A 19927-nucleotide genomic window follows, 5' to 3' on the forward strand; every position below is an offset into this window, starting at 1 on the left:
CAGTTCAGGGTAGGTTCACTAGGATGATCCTGGCATGGACAGATTATCTTATGAGCAAAGGTTAAACAGACTGGGACTCTACTCATTAGAATTTAGAAGAATGAGAGATCATTTTGTTGAAGCATATAGGATTCTTAAGGGGCTTGACAGGGTAAATGCTGAAAGAATGTTCCCCCTCATGAGATAGGCTAGGACCAAAGGGCATAGTCTCAGAATAAAGGGGCAACAATTTAATACTGAGGTGAGAAGGAATTTATTCCCTGAGGGTTGACGGTCTGTGGAACTCTTTGCCACAGAAATCTGGGGCAGAGTCCTTGTGTATGTTTAAGGCTGAAATAAATTTTTGATCAGTAAGAAAATCAAGGGTTACAGGGAAAAGGCAGGAAAGCGGGCATGAGGAATGTCAGATCAACGATGATCCTATTGAATGGTGGAGCAGGCTCAAGGGGTTGAACAGCCTACTCCTGGTTCTATTATGGTCTTATGGTCATACGGCTGCCAGCTGCAGAAGCGCCCTGTTTAATAGGCCCACTGTGGTGCTATGAGACTTCATCCCAGTTTACAATATAAAACAAAGTTCTCCAGCCATCATACCTCACACCCTTCACCATCCACACACTCTCTATACCACATTCATCTTACTTTATACCCCACCCACTCCCTATGGCCTTCCTGACAAACTGTGTCCCCACAAACAACACCTATGGCCCTTCATGTCCCCATATAAAAGAATAACTCCCACCTAACACCAATAGGTCCTCATGCCTTTATATACTGAGGAAAGCAGCCCCCAACTCCTATAGCCCCTCATACCAAATTGTAATATATCCATTCCCATTCACCCTCTACATACCATTTAGAACCAATGAAGCCTATCATTACAATAATGAGTAAAATAGCTTTAAAAGTGTCATTCATTAATAATTTTCCACTTTATTAAAAATAATCCCTTTTTGCAGCAGGTCAATAAATGTGTCAATCATCCAGATCCTTTAAATTACCATTGGTAGAAACTGCAAGCACTTGAAATCTCTTCATCTTGTTTAAAGAAACATTATGAAATCAACCTCAGAGATCAGAATCCTCAATCAAATAATGTTCTGCCTGGGCTCAGCTGTTTTAATACTTTAACAGGTGCGTAAACTCTGAGCCAAGAATGCACAATGAGGCCCCAGGAATCCATGTGCCTGTCGAAACAACCCCAGAAAAAGCACTGTTTGAATGCTCTGGCTCTGTGTTACACTGCCAATTTCACAATGTTTGTTTACACAAAACAAAGGGTTTCAAATACTTGCAATACTGATACTCAAAAGGGCTTGGATGATCGACACTTTTACAGTAAAAGGAAGGTTTTTTTTCAGAAAGTGGAAAGTTATCAATTAATAACTTTTGCAAAAGCTTTTATTTACACATCTGGCTATCTCTGTAGGCTTTATCAGTTCTTTACATTTATAGTGGTTGAATGGTCATTGAAGTTGCATAGCTTGACATGGAGGGCATGGAGGCCATAAGGATTGTTTGCGGTACATAAATTGGCCAATGGTTCACGAAAGGCCATTGGGGTTTTTATGGGGAGATATGCCTTGGCAGGGTGAAAATGAGGAGGACATTCAGAATTTATCTTTCTAAAGCTTCTCTCATGCAGGTTATGGTTCACACCACCTCTGAAATGCTGCGAACCATAACTCTTGGAAAAACTGGTATGACTCCATGAAAATTGCAGAGAACTGGGACATGCCTATCCCCAGAATGGAACCTGGTGTACAGGCTAGTGACCCACATCAACCTTCACCCTTAAAAATAATCCTGAAAAATTGGAAACCCTGGAAATGGGAAGTGTCCACTACTTTCAACGGGTGCCCATAGAATCCCACAGTGCAGAAGGAGGTCATTCGGCCCATCAAGTCTGCACTGACATCAATCCCACCCTGGCTTGAGCCCCCATAAACCCATGCATTTACCTTCACTAGTCTCCCTGACATTAAGGGGCAATTTAGCACAGTCAATCCACCTAACCTGCACATTTTTGGACTGTGGGAGGAAGTCAGAGCGCCTGGAGGAAACTCACACAGACACGGGGAGAATATGCAAACTCCACGCACACATTGACCCAAGCTGGGAATCGAACGCGGATCGCTGGTGCTATGAGGCAGCAGTACTAACCACTGCGCTACTGTGCCGCCCCTCATCCCAAATTGGGGAATATCTAGCCTAACATTTCAGGTCAAGGGCCTTTCTTAGAATATGTGGCATTAATTATGAATATTGTCCAAAATAAAAGTCAGACACAAGATGAAGTGACAGATTTCAGGCTTTTGCATCACAACATTGTGAAAATCAATAACAAAAACATAGGTTTAGAAATTTGTTTTGTGTTTGCTTGCCTGTACAAACTGGAAATGTTCCCAAGACCTAATCAGAAAAGGAGATGTGTACTTACAATATGAGGAAATAGAGGCACAAATCTGTCAGCACATTTCAGAAAAATGTAAAATTAATGAAGCAGTAATTGTAGGGGACTTCTAAGTTATCTGATTAAAATGGGGAAAAATAAAGACTAGGAAGGTAAAGAGTGCCTAAAATGTCCGCAGAGCAACTTTCTTAATCAGCATATTTCTAGTCAAACAACAAAAGGTATGTTACATTTAATTGCAGAAAATAAATTAGGGCAACTGGAATTCATTTCAGTGGGAGAACATCTGGGTAATAGGATCATAATAAAATTAAGCTTTAAGTAATCATAGAAAGGGACAAAAAAAATCAATGGCGAAAACACCCAACTGTGGAAAATGAAGCAGAATGCAGAGTGCCAGGGGAGTGAGAATGGGTTTGACAATGGCAGAGAGAGCATGTGACAAAAATTGTGAGTAACTGAAAGGCAATGCCAAAAATCTTTGAAACGTATTAATGATAAAAGTAGTTAAAGAAATGGTGGAATTAATTAGGCTCAAGATGCTTGTGGAGGAAGAGGCTGATGTATTGAATAAATACAATGCATTTGGAGAGAGAACATAAGAACATAAGAAATAGGAGCAGGAGTAGGCCATCCAGCCCTTCGAGCCTGCCCCGCCATTCAATAAGATCATGGCTGATCTGTCGTGTCTCAGTTCCACATTCCCGCCCTCTCCCCATAACCCTTACTCCCCTCGCTTATCAAAAACCCATCAACCTGTGTCTTAAAAATATTTAGCGAGGCAGCCTCCACCACCTCAACGGGCAGAGAATTCCAGAGATTCACCACCCTTTGAGTGAAGAAGTTCCTCCTCAACTCCGTTCTAAACCGGCCCCCTTTTATCTTGAGGCTGTGCCCCCTAGTCCTACTGTCCTTTCTGAGTGGGAAGAATCTCTCCACCTCTATCCTATCCATCCCATTCATCATCTTATACGTCTCAATGAGATCTCCCCTCATTCTTCTAAACTCTAACGAGTACAAGCCTAGTTTATTCAGCCTCTCCTCATAGCTCAACCCCCTCAACTCCGGTATCAGCCTAGTAAACCTCCTCTGCACTCCCTCCAAGGCCAAAATATCCTTGCGTAAGTACGGCGACCAAAACTGCACACAGTACTCCAGCTGCGGCCTCACCAATGCCCTATACAGCCGCAGCAAGACCTCCCTACTTTTATATTCAATCCCCCTCACTATGAAGGCCAGCATCCCATTCGCCTTCCTGACCACCTGCTGCACCTGCAGGCTGGGTTTTTGCGACTCATGCACAAGGACCCCGAGGTCCCTCTGCACCGTCGCCTGCTGCAGTTTTTCGCCACGTAAGTAACAGTCCTTCCTACCATTATTCCTGCCAAAGTGGACCACCTCGCACTTGCCAACATTAAATCCCATTTGCCATTTCCTGGCCCATTCGCCCAGCCTATCTAGATCCTTCTGCAGACTCTCCACACCCTCCGCGCAATTTGCCGTTCCACCAATCTTGGTGTCATCAGCAAATTTCGACACCATACACTCGGTTCCCTCCTCCAGATCATCTATATAAATGAGGATGACATTCATGTTGCTACAGTGGAATGGAGTTTATTTATTAGTCACAAGTAAGGCTTACATTAATGCTGCAATGAAGTTATTGTGAAATTCCCCTAGTTGCCACACTTCACTGTCTGTTCAAGTCAATGCACCTAACCAGCACGTTTTTCTGTGGGAGGAGACAGGAGCACCTGGTGGAAACCCACTCAGACATGGGGAGAACATGCAAACTCCACACAGACAGTGACCCAAGCTGGGAATTGAACCCAGGTCCCTGGTGCTGTGAGGAAGCAGTGCTAATCACTGTACCACCATGCCACCCCTCATTCTGACTTGATGAAGGAGAAGTAAATATAAGTGGAGGAGTAAATATAGCTATTCAGAGGATTAAAATAGAAAAAAGGGAGGTGCTGAAACATCACTCAAATAAACAAGTTAGCCAGCCCAGATGGAATGTTTCCCTGGTTTCTGAGGGAAGGATGGAAATAGCTCTCACCACAATTGTTTAGTCCTCCTTGGGTCTGGATGTGGTGTCAGAGGACTAGAAGATTGCAAATGTTAGCCCTCTGTCCAAGAAAGAGTGTAAACATGGTGACTACAGAACAATCAGACTGTCATGAGTGTTGGGAAAGCTGCTGAAGGACAACTTTAAATCTCACCTGGAAAGGCATGGGTTAATAAGGAACAGCCAGGTGTTAAAGACAAACCATGTCTGAACAGCATTATTAACTTATTTTTTGTAACAGAGAAGCTTGATGAAGGTTGCACAGTAGGTATTATGAATAGGATTTACCCTCTGGGGCAAGAGACAGAGGTCAGGATTCTTTCTGGGACCTGAACTTGCCCCTGGGGAAAACAGTCACTCACTATGATTTTCATGGGAACAGCCAATTAATGTTGAGGGTGGGGGGTCGGGGGGAAGAGGTGGGAGGTTAAGACTGACAGGTGGGTTTGCAAAGCTGGAGGGCCAGTCAAAGACCTTCCAGCATGAAAGGTGAAAGCATGCTGCAATATAGAGAAAGGAAGAGAGAGGGAGAGAGAGAGAGACGGGGGGGAGAGAGAGTGTTGTTTCAATATTATGGTTTTTTTTAGCTTCTTAAAATCTTAAACATAAAAAATGTGCAGCCGCTGTGGGGTGGCGATGGCAAGCTCCTCAGCCCCAGACAGGCAGGGAAGGCCCTTTGGACACCTGTCTGGAGAGCTGGCCCTCAAGCCCCTGGCGTGGAGGGCACTGAGCACCTCTCCTGGAGAGCTCGTTCCCAGCCTGCGATCAGAAGGACATCTTCAGGCTGGTAAACTGATCCCTACTATCTGCGGGAACCTGGATGACAACTGGAATTGTCCAACCAGCCCCCTGCTGATAGCTCTAACTGAACTGTGCAGCTGCTCAACACTCTGTTCACATGGCAGAATTCTCAGAATGTAGGGACACAAAGGGAAAAAGCATCTAATTTAACTGTTCAGTTCGCTCGCATGAAAGGCACAGAGATGTTTGAAATGAAATATTTAACTTCCCATTAAAAACAAAAGATGTGGATAGATTTTAAGATATTTCTCTCCTGCTGTGGACCATTAGAGACTGGAAATAATGCTCAAGAACATGGGTGTAAAAGGTTTCCATGGATTCTCCCCCATTGAAATGCTGGATGAAATGTGTTAATTTACCTGACTCATCGGCGCAACCTCAGAGGTATTCCTCCGTGAGTCGTACGGATTTATTATGGACACTAACTTCAAGTTATATCTGAGAGATGTGTTTTTGTGCTGAGGCTCTGCCCCTTTACCCTGTACCAGCAGTGTCTGTGCTGTCTGTTATGAACATTGAATTGTATTCACCATCCTGACACACCCAACTCTGGATGCTTTAACTTCATTCACTAAAAACTCAGATCCCAGTCATTCAAATCCTTCAGCTTCACTTTGGAACATGTTTTGCTTTAAGTGAAATGTTATGGACAACATTACAGCATCTCACCTACCCCACTCCACAAGTACTCTTTATGGTAGTTGTCAGCTAACCCAATGCCATCTATTGTATATTCTGATTTTGCACATTGTGTTAAAATGTAAGGGTTCATTTAGGGCTTTGTAATTAGATGGGGAGGGGCAAAGCTTCCACAGGTTGTGTGCTTAGTCTCTGTGGGTAATCTCTTAGAATTATAGAATCCATACAGTGCCCCAGTAAGAGACCATTTGGCCCATCGCTTCTGTACTGACTCTCTGAAACAGCATCCCACCCAGGCCCTCCCCTCCAACTATTTCTGTAACCCTGTGCATTTTTCATTACCAATCCAACTCACCTGCACAGCTTTGGAGTGTGTGAGGAAAACTTTGCAGACACAGGGAGAATGTGCAAACACAGACAATACCCAAGGCTGGAACTGAACTGAGGTCCCTGGCACTGTGAGGCAGCAGTCCCAACCGCTGTGTAATTGGAGGTACAATTACCCCCATTGTCAAATCGCTGGCTTTCAAATGAAGAGGAATGGTGCATCAATTCATCAATCTCTACCAACGTCTTCAATCGAGTGAAACCACTTCCAGCCACTGTGGGTTCATCCTTGCTGAGAAACATATGATGGGTATTTCCCTCAGCACCATGTACATGAAAATTTGGGTGGGAAGGTCTATTGTTGCCTCCTGATCAGAACCAACACTAGATGCTCCTTCCCCATCTGTTGTATGCAAATGTCAGGAGTGGCCACAGTGCTGAGATTCCAAGAGAATTTTCATTCTTGACACTGTAGTTACCACCACTTTCTGGGGCCACATGTGGAAGGTGGCAATAGGTTCCAAAGCAGTGGTCAAGGCCAGAGGTTCCTCCAGTAGAAGTGCAGGACCCTAGATCAGCCTCTTCCCCTTCCATTCAGCATCAGATGCTGAGCTGCTGGAGGCTTCATTCTTCAGCTGAAGCCTTCACCTGGTGCCTTCTGTCTAACCTATGAAGACATCTCTGTTCTCACCACCTCTTCTGCTGCTGTAACCCCAGCTCACTCCTGCATGCACTTTCCAGTTCCCTCCTGACAGCGGGAATCCCACCACAAGCCCACTCTACATTGGCAATGAACCCTATTGAGGATACTGGTTGAGGCCAGGACTTAAACAAAGGCGAATCCACCTACCCCAATGAGGAGACCCCATCCCCCACATTAAATATGCAAACCTGGCAGATTCCTGGGATAACTCAATGATGTTCTGGTAAATTAAACAATTAAAATTTTAATACAGCTCTTCCACTTGCTAAGACTGATGACATAAATGCACTTTCATTGTTTTAATGCTCAGTGAGAAATAAGGAGCTGATCAAGACAAAACAAACTACTCTTTGAGCAACTAACATTTACATTGGGGATTTTCATATGGTACCTTTTTCTGGATGAAGAAGAGGGGTTGATGACTTTTTCTCAGACTGAATCCTATTTCTTTTGTACATCAAATTAATCAATACTTTGAAATATAGATAACACTAGGTCACAGAGATGAGGAGGAATTTTTTCAGTCAGAGAGTGGTGAATCTGTGGAACTGTTGGCCGCAGAAGGCTATGGAGGCCAGGTCATTAAGTGTCTTTAAGACAGAGACACATAGGTTCTTGACTGATATGGGGATCAGGGATTATGGGAAAAAGGCAGGAGAATAGGAATGAGAAAAAAAAAAATCAGCCATGATTGAATGGAGGAACAGATTTGATGAGCCAAGTGGCCTAATTCTGCTCAATGTCTTACGGTCTTAATTAATTGATGTGTGTTGTTACTACCATGATTCAGGTTGTCAGAACATACAACTGACACAGCTGGATTTTTTTTTCGTTCATGGGATGTTGGCATCACTGGCTAGGCCAAAGTTTATTGCCCACCCCGAGAGCATTTAAGAGTCAGCCGCACTGCTGTAGCTCTGGAGTCAAATGTAGGCAAGATTTCTTTTCCTACAGGACATTAGTGAACCAGATGGGTTTGTAGGACAATTGACAATGGTTTCATGGTCATCAAAATTGATGAATTCAAATTTCACCATCTGCCATGGTGGGATTCAAACCCAGGTCCTCAGATTTTGCCCTAGGTCTCTGGATTAGTAGTCCAGTGACAATACCACTATGCCACCACTTATAAACTAGAATTTAGGACTTTGTATCAAACTAGAAACAATTGATAACCGTAGATCACAGAGGTGCCAGCAGTGACACGGGGAGACGTTAAGAAGACTGTGGATTAATCTAAACTGAGGGGTGTGATGCATACCACGAAAACCACACCTTTGGACACTGAATTAAATATGCCAACATTCTGGATCTAGGGGTATTCATTGTCAGCCTCCAAAAGTGATTTCCTCTGGATGTGCTCCTGTTTCACCTCATTAATTGGATGCTTGCATCTCAGAAAACAGTGAGTTACACTCTTAATTAAAACTTCCATGTTGCTGTTTGTTTTATAGCCAAGAAAAGGATAAGCACTGCACAGAGGTCAGTGCAAGCTTGTTAATTGATTTCCTGTTTGAACTGAAGAGCAGTTTGCCTTTCTGGATTTCATTTAACAACTACAAGCAATTCAAGTAACCTGTTGTTTAGCTCCTGGAGCTGAGAAAAAAGTCTAAACCACAGCTGGCTGCAAACCCAAATGGGAAAAGATACAAAGCAGAATTATCACATAATCCAGGTTCACATTCCTTCACAGTGCGAAGTAGTACTGAACTATCAGAGGCGTCATCTTTGAGATGAGAAGTTAAACTGGTAGACATAAAGGTTCAGTAACCCTATTAAAGTGACCTGGACAACATTTATCCCTCAACTAACTTCACTTTGGGCAATATGGTGGCACAGTGGTTAACACTGCTGCCTCACAGCTCCAGGAACCCAAGTTCAATTCCTGGCTTGGGTCACTGTCTGTGTGGAATTTGCATGTTCTCCCCATGTTTGTGCAGGTTTCCTCCAGACGCTCTGGTTTCCTCTCAATGTCCTAAATATGTGCTGGTTAGATGAATTGGCCATGCTAAATTTTCCCTCAGTGTACCCGAACAAACGCTGGAGTGTGGTGACTAGGGGATTTTCACAGTAACTTAATTGCAATGTTAATGTAAGCCTATTTGTGACACTAATAAATAAACGTAAACTTAAAATAGATTACCTTCTTACTTATCTCATTGCTTTTTACATACGAATATACAAAATAAGATAGGAATAGGCCACTTGGCTCCTCCAGCCTGTTCTGTCATTCAATAAGATCCATGTTGATCTGCTTGCATTTTGAGTTCTATATTCCCACCAACTCTGATAGTCTTTAATTCCCTTAGCTAGCAAGAATCTATCAATCTCTACCTTCAAAATATTCAATAACTCTGCCTCCACCACCCTCTGAGGCAGAGCTCCAAAGTTACACAACCCTTAGCCAGGAAAATAATTCTCTTCATCTCTGTCCTCAAAGGGTAACGCCTAATTTTCAAAACATGCCCCCTAGTTCAGGACTCACCCACAAGAGGAAACAGTCTTTCCATGTTCATTATGGCAAGCCTATTCAGGATCTTAGAAAATTGCATCAAGACATCCCTCACTTCCCTAAACACCAGTGGGAACAAACCCAGCCTGTCCAACCCTTCTTTAAAGGATAACCCGCTCATTCTATGTATCAACCTAATAAATCTCTTCTGAACCATCGCTAATACATTGATACCCTATCTTAAATAAAGAGATCAAAATAGCACACATGCCCTGTTAAATTGAAATGTGACATCCTTACTTTAACGTTCATAGAAACATAGAAAATAGGAACAGGAGTAAGCAATTCGGCACTTTGAGCCTGCTCTGCCATTCATTATGATCATGGTTGATCATCCAATTCAATATCTTGATTCCCCCTTACACTAACATCTCCCAATTTCTTTGGCCCCAAGAGCTATATCTAACTTTGTCTTAAATTCATGTTAAGTTTTGCTGTCACAAATAAGCTGCCACATTTCTACCATAACAGCAGCAACTACACTTCAATTCCGCCTCTTCAGTTGTGAAGGACTTTAGACGATCTTACAATTGGAAAAGGCACTTCATAATTGCAAACATTTTCTTTCTCTCAATCTTGGACTATCAAGCGCTGAATAAATTCTGTTCGTTTCTGGAACAGAGCTTGACTGAAATTTATCAGGAGCAGTAGGATTCCTACATTCAGGTGAAAAGCAGGTTCAGAGCCCACGTCTGTCTACAGCGGGACTGGCTCAACAACATTACCATGGAGGGTCTCCAAATCCAAACCTGTAGGCTCGCCATCCAATTCAGGCTTCCACTCCGAGGCTGCCTTCCCAACCAGAGAGCTAACAGTGTTAAAGCCTCAGCAGTGTCAGCAGGAGAGGTGGTCACTGCTGAGGAATGCACTAATAGCTCAGACTGGTAAGTTTTTAAAAAGCATTCAGAATTCAGGGGGCCGAGGACTGATGGGAAAATCCACTCTGAGGAGATTGCAGGGACCTGCGGAGGTTATCTTTCCTGACCTGAATTGCTGTTTATATCCAACTGTTGTGTGTCCCGATAACCTGAATAATGTAAGCAACAATCGCAAGTGCCTGTTTTCTCAATGATGGAGATGACAATGGAACAAATCAACAGTCTTATAAGAACATAAGAACTAGGAGCAGGAGTAGGCCATTTGGCCCCTCGAGCCTGCTCCACCATTCAACAAGATCATGGCTGATCTTATCGTGGACACTGTTCCACTTATCCGCCTGCTCACCATAACCCTTAATTCCTTTACTGTTCATGATATATCATGATTGTTCTAAAAAGCATGTGATGTGTTGCAGACTTTTAATTATTTAGCAATTTTTAAAAATCAAATCTCAATCCATTTTGTTTTAATGATCATGAATGGATACAACATGTCTGGATTTTCCAGCTGGAACTCCTGCCAACAATGATTTGACATTGTCCATATTTCAAAGTATTGATTAATCTGATGGACACAAGGAATATGATGCAGTCTTGGAAAAGGTCATTCAGCTCCTCGTGTAATTTATTTACTCCATCCTTAAAGTTACAAAGTCAATGCTCAAAGTGGACCGGGCAAACCCAAATCCATTCCTTGCTTGATCCAAAAACCAAATTCAAAATCCAACTGAATCCAATTCAAGGTCCCCTTAAGAGAGACAAACAAGATCCAAGCTGACAAGATGAGGCATTGCATCCCGTCTTGGGCTTGAAGCCACTGAGTCTCCTGCTTTGATAATTCCCCAGGTTACCACAGCGAAGCCTCCTCCATTACACTGGTGACCTCCACACCCAAGGAGAGTTCTCTGCACTCTCGACAAAATGCCAGTGACTTTGTAAAGTGATCCCCAATAGGGTTTTTGGTTATGATCATCTGCCCACCTCTTTTGACCTGGCAACCACTCCCATCTCCGGTCGCCCCACTGGTAAAATATTTCAGCGGCAGAGTTATCCTAACACGACTCCCGCTATTTTACTGCACCTGGCCCAGCACCCAGGGGCTGGTAAAATTCTGCCCAGAATTGAGTCAAAGTTATTTAACCAAGCTGGAGTTGTATTAAAAATGCATAGTTAGATCCAATTTCTATTTCCCTTAAATTACAACTACTTCTTGCATGTTTTTAAATGAATAACCTACTAAATAATGCTGGACGGTGTTGATTTTGTGAAACATGGTGATATATTTGCCTCTGTCCAGATTTATTGCTTACCTTTGCGCTGCTCCTCCTTCTTCAACGTACGTCACAATGATGCCATGGGGTGAACGCTTGGATCCTCGGCCTCCCGTAATCTGAATACCAAGTCCATCTGAACCCTTCACCATGTGCATCTTCCAGATTTGGCAGCCTTCCCGCTGGAGGGGGCAAAAGCAGATAAAAGTGTCCACAATGAATAAACATCCACCGCAATACTTCTTTTAGAAAAAGAATATATTGCACACCAGTATTAAGGACCATCATCATTATATCTCCTCTGTCCTTACAGCAGAAGTATGGACACAGAGTGTTGTCAGCTGGTGGCCTGATCACCATACTGCAAGCGTTAGTGCTGTCATCTATCCAATGATGATGGAAGAACCAAGGCAGACATCACTGGCATAGCAACAAGTGTATGCTGATGGAATTAGCATGCTCGATGTCGGTGATCTTGTTCTGCCAAGACATTCGGAGGATATGTCTGAGGAAGTGAGTGTGGAAACTGTTTTCTCCTGCCCATCATATGTCATCCAGGTCAAATGAGACATGAAGATGAGGGACGTTGACACTGAAAACTGACAGACAGTCAGTGATTGCTGCGACCTCTGGAGGGTGGCTTTCTGGAAGGGATTGGAGGATACAAGCAGAACAAAAAGCTTAGGCTGGCTGAGAAGAGGGCCCACAGAAAACAGAGGCCAATGAATCGCGTCCCTGCCCAGCAAATGCGGTACAGCCTGCCGTGCAGGCTTCTGAGCCACACCACGCGATGTTTAACGCACAGCTGACCACCACAAGCAAATCATCGTCTTACAAGGTGGAAGGCTGCACCAAGACATTGTGCATATCGTTTATTTTCAGGTATACAGTCCGAGCTCACTGCCTCACTGAATATTTCCTTTTGAAGTTTATATATTTTTGTCACAAGTAGGCTTAGATCAATGCTGTAATGAAGTGACTGTGAAAATCCCCTATTCGCCACACTCAAGTATCTGTTCGAGTACACTGAGGGAGAATTTAGCATGGCCAATACACCTAACCAGCACATCTTTCAGACGGTGTGGGGAAACTGGAGCACCGGAGGAAACCGATGCAGACATGGGGAGAACATGCAGACTCCGCACAGACAGCTGAAGATTGAACCAGGACCCTAGCTGTGAGGCAGCAATGCTAATCACTATTGTGAATCAAATAATAGGTGAATAAAACTATGGTGCAGTAACACACAGGATAGAGACAGAGACAGTACTGAAGACAGGGGAAAGACAGACTTCTGCCAGTAATAAACTACTAATTTAGTTTAGTTGCCAGTTAAAGAAGACTATTTATTCACATTATATATAAATGTTGACATCAAATTTGGAAAGAAGTAGACTTTCTGATTGGCTTTGTTTGATGTGTATGATAGATCTGAGCGCAGACAAGTGAAACTCATTGCAGCCAGATCCTTAATCGGAGAACAGAGTCTACGTAATTGACATCAACTTATCTTACAATGTGGTGGCACTTCTGATGAAAGAAGTTACCGACCTTCTTGAGCAAATAAAGCAATGAGGTCGGTTCTCCCACTGGAACTTCCCGTGTTTCACTATTTTTCTCTCTTCCTCTATAAGCCTACCTAAAAACTATCCTTTCGATGATACCTTTAAAGTTAAAGTGTATTTATTAGTCGCAAGTAGCTGACGTTCACATAGTAATGAAGTTACTGTGAAAATCCCTAGTCGCCACACTCTGGCGCCTGTTCAGGTACACTGAAGGAGAATTTAGCATTGTCAATGCACATAACCAGCACATCTTTGGACTGTGGGAGGAAACTGGACCACTTGGAGGAAACCCACACAGACACAGGTAGAACGTGCAGACTCCACACAGTCAGTGACCCAGGCTGGGAACCGCACCCAGGTCCCTGGCAGTGTGAGGCAGCAATGTTAATCATTGTGCCATCCTTAATTTAGTTTAATTCTCTCTCCCACATATCTACGACAGCTCAGCATTTATCGCCTGCCCCATTAGCACCTTGGTATGTGCTTTGATGGCTGATCTCAGGTAGATGAAGTCTGTTGCAACATTCATTTAGTTACTGTAGATAATAACAAAATCCTGCCAGAACAAACATATTTGAACTTAGTTCTGTGAAGAATACCATATAGAGTTCTGATGATACATCAATACTACTCTTAGAAAAAGTACTCAAGGGAAACTTATGATAGAAAATGTTAGTAGTCAAGGCTTTGGGCGGAATTATACAGCCTCACTCATCCTGAAACCAAAAAATCCCACCCGAGGTCAACAGACCTTTCCATTGTCTGCCCTTCACCCGCTCCGATTCCTGTGGTGGGTGGGACTGTAAAATTTCATTGACTATTTAAAAGAAGTATTATAACTGCTCAATTTTCAAGCAAAACATTCCAAGGGTTACAACATTAAAACATCTTATATCCTATTGAGAAAAGAAACTTTCATCTAATTGAAGAGATGTTATAATCTGTAATTTTAATTGCAAATCTGAATTTCCTATTTGTGAATAGCCCCTGTCAATATGGAATACCTAAGGATGTGGGTGAATTCTCGCCACAAAAAGAATGGCACAGTGTAAAAGTATCATTTGTGTTGAGAAGCATCAATGTAAACTTTACATTTTTAAAATGCCTCAGTGATTATTATAAAGGGTGAGAAAATACATCAAAATGGTCATTATATGAAAGACGATGGGCTAAATCCCCAGAGGACAGCCATCAAGGGTCATCCAAGCAACAAGGCCAAATGGTCACCAGGCTGTCTCCACCCCTGCTGCAGAGGTTAAGAAGAGCACGGAGGGAGAGAAAAACAAAAGTTCTGAATTCACAAGTGGAAGCAGTGGTGCACTATTAAATGTCACAAATATCAAACTTCTGTAAATGTAATTCATTTGCACTTCAATCATATCCAATGTATTTTTTAAATTCATTTGTGGGATATGGGTGTTGCTGGCTGGCCAGTATTTATTGCCCATCCCTAGTTGCCCTTGGAGGGCAGTTGAGGGTCAACCCATTGCTGTGGCTCTGGTGTCACATGTAGGCCAGACTAGGGAAGGATGGCAGATTCCCTTCCATAAAAGACATCAGTGAACAAAATGGGTTTTTCCAACAATGGTTTCACGGTCATCAGTAGATTCTTAATTCCAGATTTTTTTTATTGAATTCAAATTCCACCATCTACTGTGGCGGGATTTGAACCCGTGTCCCCAGAACATCAGCTGAGTTTCTAGATTAGTCTAACGATAATACCACTAGGCCATCACCTCCCTTAATGCATTTGCAAAAGTCCTAAGCTTTTGTATGCCCTCTGCTTTAATCTTTTGGGGACAGCAGACATTTGTAGGGAGTAAAAGGCAAGGGCCACTACAAGCCACAGTGAGAACTCTCCTACGCATGCCTTTGTACTGCATACTCTCATCTGTCCCAGGGCCTTAACATTTTTAATACTATGTGCTGGCATTCCCCCTTCTGTTGTCGAGTTGAGATGACCAGTATTGCTCCCCATCCCCAAAGACCCAACTCTTGAGATCGCTATCAGGGGCTCTGCATAGTCACAACCAGCTACTGTGGTAGCAACATTATCTAGACTCTTTAACACCTTTTCCCCTCTCAAATCATCACAACCTCTCCCCCATAACCATTGAGCCTTCCTCCGTCCCCGCCCTGGAATTGAACTTTTACAATGAAGAGAGGTTACTTTTCCAGTGCTACAATATCTCTTAACAACAGCAATGTAAAGGGATATTGTTACAAGGCCATGCCTTGGAACATTTTTGGAAATATGATGATTATTTTTTTTTAACTGACTGGAAATTTTGCAGTTTGAACTGGGGCAGAGCAAACTGCTTAATATGCAAGACCACATTATCAAGTGAAGGTAAGAAACCAATAAATATCCTTCAAGGGGAATGTAACGAGACATTTTCGACAGTCCAGACTCCCATCAAAACTTGTGACTGTCTAAGGAAGAGATATTTAAAATACAAAGTATTGGAGATTGAGTCTCCCAGCCCACCGCACTAACAAAGCAGCACAGTGGGCTGGGAGAATCACTCTCTTTTGCTGTTGTTCAGGCTGGGCTGACAAGTGGCAAGTAGGATTCACGCCACACAAGTATCAGGCAATTACCATCTCCAAAAAAAAGGGAATCTAAACATCATGCCTTAATGTTCAATGCCATTACCATCACTGAATTCCCTACATCCTGAGAATTACTGTTGACTGGAAACTGAACAGGACCAGCTATATAAACTCTGTGGCTATAAGAGTAGGCCAGAGGCTAGGAACCCTCTGGTGAATAACTCACCTTTTGACTTCCCAAAGCTTGTCCATCATCTACAAGGCTCAAGTCAGAGTGTAATGAAATACTCTACTTTTGCCTGGATAAGTGTAGCTTCAAAAGGCTCAATACCATGCAGGACAAAGCAGCCCACTTGATATTGCTATAATGGCGACTATAGACAGACACACCCACAATCCCTTGAGACTACACAATGGATGAACTATTTCAATCAAGACTGCTAGCCACTGGCTGATATTAGAGATTGCAAGTTATACAAATAGTGTCAAAAGAGTCTTCAGCAGAGGAAATAACCTGCAGGCTGCTCCCTCCCTCTCTTTTGGAATAACAGCATTTCCCAGTTTGACAAACCAACTCTGCCACAAACTTGCCAGTGAATGAGGATCTTGTTATAATTTTTAAAAATTCATTTTTGCAGGATGTGGGTGTCACTGGCTAGGCCAGCATTTATTGTCCATCCCTAAATGCCCTTGAGAAGGTGGTGGTGAGCTGCCTTCTTGAACCGTTGCAGTACCTGAGGTACACTCATAGTAGTGCTGGGCAGGCAGTTCCAGGATTTTGGCCCAACAACGGTGAAGGAACGGTGATATTTTTACAAGTCAAGATGGTATTTAATTTGCAGGGGAATCTTCAGGTGGTGGTGCTGCCAGGTATCTGCTGCCTTTGTCCTTCTAGATGGCAGTGGTTATGAGTTTGGAAGGTGCTGTCTAAGGAATCTTGATGAGTTTCTGCAGTACATCTTGCAGATTGTACACACTTGCTACCACTGTTCGGTGGTGGAGGGAGTGAATGTTTGTGGAAGGGATGCCACCACCAGGAGGGGTGTAGTAAAGCCCCCCACAATGGCCCAACCCCACTGCAGTGAAGGGTAACTATCAAGGCCCCCTAGAAGGTAGGACACAGGGCGTTGCCCCCTGGGCATTTCCACCTTGGCAGTTCCTAAGGGGCAAAATGCCAATGCTCAAACGACATCTTGGTACTGCCCACTGGGCATGGAGCAGTGCCAAGGGGGTGGGGCCTGATGGAGGCAGCCCTCTGAGAGGGAATCGGTGGGCGTGTGTGGTCCCACTGCACTCTGCACTTTGGATCAGTAGTCATGATGTGGAGATGCCAGCATTGGACTGGGGTAAACACAGCAAGAAGTCTGACAACACCAGGTTTAAGTCCAACCGATTTATTTGATAGTAAACTCGCAAGCTTTTGGGGTTTGCCCCTGACGAAGGGAGAAACCCCGAAAGCTTGCGAGTTTCCTATCAAATAAATCGGTTGGACTTAAACCTGGTGTTGTCAGACTTCTTACTTTGGATCAGTGACAGAGGGATGGAGGCCAGTGTTTGGGGCTGGGCATCAGGAGGGGGGTGGGGTGGCAGGTCAGCCTTCTTTGGGGTGGGGGGGGGGGTGTCAGGGTTGCAGGAATGATGGCTTTGATGCTGCTGGGCGGGGGGGGGAAGAACAGTGGTGGTTGAGGTTGGCCAGGCATGTTTGGAGACCGGTGGGAGAGTTAGAGGACCAGCAGTGCAGGGGTTGTGGGGCTGGATAGTGATCAGGAGGCCAGTAATGCAGGGCCACTGCAAAATAGGTCTCGTCCTCAGAGTGCTGAGACACTCTGCAGTGCACAGTGTAGGAGATTCATTTTGATATTCCCTTGAAAAAAAGTGTGATTTACTCCAGTTTTTACATGAAGTCGACACTTAGGGTTTTTTTGGGAGAATTGCCCCAAATAACTTGTATCCTGTTGACGTGCCTGTCCTTTTGATGTTTCAGTTGCAATGCCCTTTCTAGTAAATTTGTAGACAATATTTCACTGAGTTTGTTTTGTCATCTAAGTTTTGTACCAAACCAGCCAAACAGACTCCCATCAAAAAATAAAAAAAATGACAAAAGAGGCGCAGGAATAAGGGAAAACTGTTTTACCCACAGCCTCTGCCCTTTTTTTTAAGAACAGGTTTTTGCATAAAACTTCCTTTAGCCAAGTGCGCAGCACAATCCTGACTTAGGTAACATGAAACCACCTGGAAACAAATTTAAATGTAAATCTCATTGCATAACAAGGATGAGATTTTTGTACATTTGTAGATTACAACACTCCTTACGTCAGCTGGAATGTATCACGTCTTGAAATAATGAGGATTCCTTAAAACAGCTCCCAATTAAATTATCACCTTGACATGCCCCTTCCAGACTAGGGAGAACTGACCAGCCAGCTGGAACATCCATCCTTAGATCACAGGAATATGTTCATCATTAACTAGCATCGAATGGACATTGGATGCATCTACTATAGAAATAGTTTCAGGAACAAAGGAAATGGGAATAGGCCATTCAGCCCCTCAAGCCTATTCTACCATTTAACTAGATCAAGACAAATCTTCTACTTTAAGCCCATTTACCTGCATTATCCCCATATCCCTTAATATCTTTAATAATTATAAATCAATCCATCTCCATCTTGAACATATTCAATAAATAAGCATCTAGTGCCCTCTGGGGTAAATGATGCCAAAAATAAACCACCATCTGAGTGAAGAAATTCCTTGTCATCTCAATCTTAAATGACCTATCCCTTATTCTGAGATGGCATCCCTTTGTCCTATGCCCTCCAGTCAGGGGAAACATCCTCCTTGCATCTACCCTGTCGAACTCTGTAAAAATCGTGTATGTCTCATTGAAGTCACCTCTCATTCTTCTAAGCTCTAGAGAATATAGACCCAGTCTCCCCAATTTCTCGTCATTAGTCAGTCCCGCCATGCCAGGAATCAGGCTGATGAACCTTGGCTGCACTCCCTCTATGGCAAGTATTGCCTTCTTTAGGTAAGGAAACTGAAACCAAGCAATACTCCAGGTGAAATCTCACTAAGGCTTTACACAACTGCAGCAAAATTTCTTTACTCCTGTATTCAAACTCTCTTGTAACAAATGTTAACTTACCATTTACCCATTTTTTGTTGCACCTGCATGTTAGCTTTCAGTGATTTGTGGTCAAGGGCATCCAGGTCTCTTTGGATGTTAACACATCCCAATTTCTTCCATTTAAGAAATACTCTGCATTTCTGTTTCTCATAGCAAAGTGAGTAGCTTCACATTTTCCCACAGTGGATTCCACCTGCCTTGTTCTTCCCACCCATGTAACCTGTCTAAATCTTCTTGAAGCCTTTTAGCATCCTCTTCACAACTCCCAATACCACCTAGTCTTGGGCTATTAGCAAACTTGGAAATGTTACATTTGTCCGCCACATCCAAATCAATGATACAGATTGTAAATAGCTGGAGCCTAAGCACTGATCTTTAGTCACTGCCTGCCATCCTGAGAATGACCTATTTATCCCTTCTTTTTGTTTTCTGCTGTTAATCAATCCTCAGTCCACGGCAGTACAACACCCCCACCACGTGCTCTAATTTTGCTTACTAGATGAAACGGGAAAATTGCTTGCAGTTTTTTTTTTCGTCTTTCTTCCTCATTTGCAACAGGCAAATCCATATGTGTTGTCACAGTAAATACTGATGAAAATATATTAAAAGCAGCTACAAGTTCAAGATTATAGAGGGAATTAACCAAGTTGTTCCAAATAAAGTGTTCACTTTGTTGAACAATATCAGGGAATACTTGCAAAAAAGTAAACATGGGAAATCATTAAGGCATTTTCAGTCAAGAGTCATAGACACTGCTAGATTAAATTATCAGGGAAGACTATTGAAACAGAGTATAAATGGGTTCAAGTAGCAATTAGATATGTTTCTGGAAGACAAAAACAGACTGGGGGATACCACACGAAGCTGGGTGGGTGGGACTGAGAAACAAAGAAGTTTTAATGGCCGTTCCCCCATTTTTTCACTTGCAGGTCGCTCATTTTCTCATCAAGTGCATGTGGCAGCAGGGACTGAGATCTATTTCCCTCCTTTATGCCCTGTGTTCTTATTTATTACTGCTACCACACAGAAGGTGTTAGTAGACTTGGGGAAACGTGGTGACTGCCCAT

The 19927-nt window shown here is 43.2% G+C and overlaps 1 protein-coding gene across 5 annotated transcripts in view; it reads right to left on the reverse strand.

Annotated features, from left to right (window-relative positions):
* Positions 1-19927, reverse strand: part of pdzd2 (PDZ domain containing 2) — a 456346-nt gene that overhangs the window by 129491 nt on the left and 306928 nt on the right. For all 5 annotated transcript variants that reach the window (XM_080212162.1, XM_080211984.1, XM_080212076.1 and 2 more), the window contains one exon: positions 11652-11794. In XM_080212162.1, the coding sequence (XP_080068288.1) occupies positions 11652-11794 (143 nt within the window). The remainder of the gene's footprint in view (positions 1-11651; positions 11795-19927) is intronic.

Source organism: Carcharhinus amblyrhynchos, chromosome 1 (genome assembly GCF_965287045.1).
Source record: "Carcharhinus amblyrhynchos chromosome 1, sCarAmb.v2.hapA, whole genome shotgun sequence".
Lineage (NCBI taxonomy): Eukaryota > Metazoa > Chordata > Chondrichthyes > Carcharhiniformes > Carcharhinidae > Carcharhinus > Carcharhinus amblyrhynchos.